This window comes from Apaloderma vittatum, unplaced genomic scaffold (assembly GCF_000703405.1).
Source record: "Apaloderma vittatum isolate BGI_N311 unplaced genomic scaffold, ASM70340v1 scaffold34508, whole genome shotgun sequence".
Lineage (NCBI taxonomy): Eukaryota > Metazoa > Chordata > Aves > Trogoniformes > Trogonidae > Apaloderma > Apaloderma vittatum.
In genome coordinates this window covers 45,257-47,411 of record NW_009730813.1, presented here as the reverse complement: position 1 = coordinate 47,411, position 2,155 = coordinate 45,257, and the positions used below count along the sequence as shown (strand labels likewise).

The following is a 2,155-nucleotide window of genomic DNA, read 5'->3' as shown; positions in this document are numbered from 1 at the left end:
AAGTCAGGCTGGCTCTGATCAACTCAAACGTTGTTAGCAGCAGGTTAAGGGAGGTATTTATTTAATAATGGGACAGAATCTAATTGACTTTGCAGGAGAGGAGAGAGCCAGGGGCAGGCAAGCCAGTACCAACTCATTCCTCTTTTGGAATCTCACGCAGCCCATTTTGGGAGCTCAGCTCCCGGCTATGGGAGTCAACCCTTCCTCTGCTTTTCTAGTGTTTCAAACTAGCCAGATAAATAACCGGAAAATAAGGGTTTGACCCGGTTACGCATCTTAGGGCTCTCACCGTCGCTGCTAATGCACAATGTAATGGAAATCACAGCTGTCCCACAAAAGAGGCAGAAGAGAGAGGAAGAGAATTGGTGTTTGGGTTCCTACCTGCTTGGTTAGTTGTCACAGTGACCGACACAGCTTGGTCCTGGCTGGGGTTCTGTTTGGACACCCCATTCACCGCCCAGACTTCAAAGGTGTAGTTCGTGTGTGCCAGGAGGTCAGTAATGGAAACTTTGGTGGTTTTCAAGCCGTTCTGCTGGGGGCTGAAGTGCACCCCACTGCCGCAGGACCGGCAGCGGCCGAGGTCGCCGGCGCCGCACCTCTTGCACACCACGTTGTAGGAGATGTCTTCTCGGCCACCTTTGTTCTGGGGGGGGCTCCACTCCAAGTTCACCGACGTCTCGTTGACGTTGGAAATCAGGTTCTGGGGAGCGGATGGAGGGCCTGCAAAGAAAAAGTCCACAGGGTTTTAGCAACTGGGGAAAAAAATTTACGCGGCGTCTTTCTGGGTTACGGCACTGGGTGATGCTGAGCTCCCAGCTCAGGCAAGGACAGAGGAGATCACACTGAACTTTAGTTCTCTGTGTCTTAACGAAGGCAAAAAATTAACCGGATAGTCATACTCTGATCTCTTCTTCTGAAGAATTAACAGAATTTTCCAGCTCTAAATGAGCCTGGAAGCCCACTATTGCAATTAAACAAGAGCGGGGCTTTTCCACTTTCCCTAATTATGCTCATTATGAAAAAAATCACATCTATACACTTCACATTCATTTTTCCATGATCCCCCGAGCAAAGCATCAAAATACACAAACTCCTGCTTCACTTGAGACTTTTAAGGTGCCCCACTACCTACAGGCAGACTCTCATCGAAATTGTTGATCCTCCAATATTTTTTTTTTCCTTAAGAATAGAAGTGCAATATTTTCTGGACCAGATGAACTCTTAAGTCTATCCAGCAAGGAGCGGGATGTGACACCTGGGATGCAGGGAGATTTGAGTCTACAGCCAGACAAAGGCTTTGAAGAATAAAGGTTACAACGAAGAACGTGAACGAATTGGGGAGGAAAATGCGAGCTGATATGAGAAAGCTGGTGAGGAAAGCTTGGAAATAAGACTGAGGCAGAGACACAAGGTCAGCTCTTGCACCACAGGAGATTTTAAGGCTCGTAAACACGTGGCCAAGTGGTTCCTGACTGGTTCCAGCACGGGGACTCTGGGATTTGGGGACACAACACAGGGAAGAACTCACAGGGCCTTTGCAACCCGCCGGGACCATCGCAGGCAGCGCCCTGCCCCGCTCCACAGCCAGAAATCTTATTTATACGCTGAAATCCCGCCATGCCCCAAACCAGTAAGCGCATTGGAAATGCAGGAAAGTTAATCCTGTAACTCTTCATCTGATTTCAATACGGTTGAGGCGAGACACGCTTTTTACGGCCTTAAATTTAATTAGGATGATTCAGAGCAACCCCATGAAACGGATGGGGATTTTATACACCACAAAAAGCTTCACCCAGCATCAAAAGGCAGCTGCTTCTGGGGCAGAGCACGAGGACGCCCTGACTATTCACACAATATTTCGGGACAGGACATAAAGCAAATACTGTATCAAACGGAAATGAAACGGAGAGAGAGAACAAAGCTTCCAAAACGCAATGATCCAAATCAGAATACGGTAAAAAAGCGCAGTCCTTAGTAATTACTACTCACAGTCAGAGCATTAAATGCAAATATTATTCCCAGAAAAAATACCGGAAATAATTTTGTAGCAAGTTAAGTATTTACTCAAGGCACAGAAGAGCTTGTGAAAACTTCTTAAATTTTATCAAAATACATGTGATGGTTGGAATTCAAAAAAAGTTCAACCTGATCTCCT

The 2,155-nt window shown here is 46.6% G+C and overlaps 1 protein-coding gene across 1 annotated transcript in view; it reads right to left on the bottom strand.

Annotated features, from left to right (window-relative positions):
- Nucleotides 1-381: 381 nt before the first annotated feature.
- The window catches only part of LOC104278071 (ephrin type-A receptor 4), a gene marked incomplete at both ends in the record, with an annotated part of 47,020 nt that continues 45,246 nt past the window's right edge, over nucleotides 382-2,155 (bottom strand). The window contains one exon of the mRNA XM_009874924.1: nucleotides 382-720. Coding sequence (XP_009873226.1) covers nucleotides 382-720 — 339 coding nt within the window. The remainder of the gene's footprint in view (nucleotides 721-2,155) is intronic.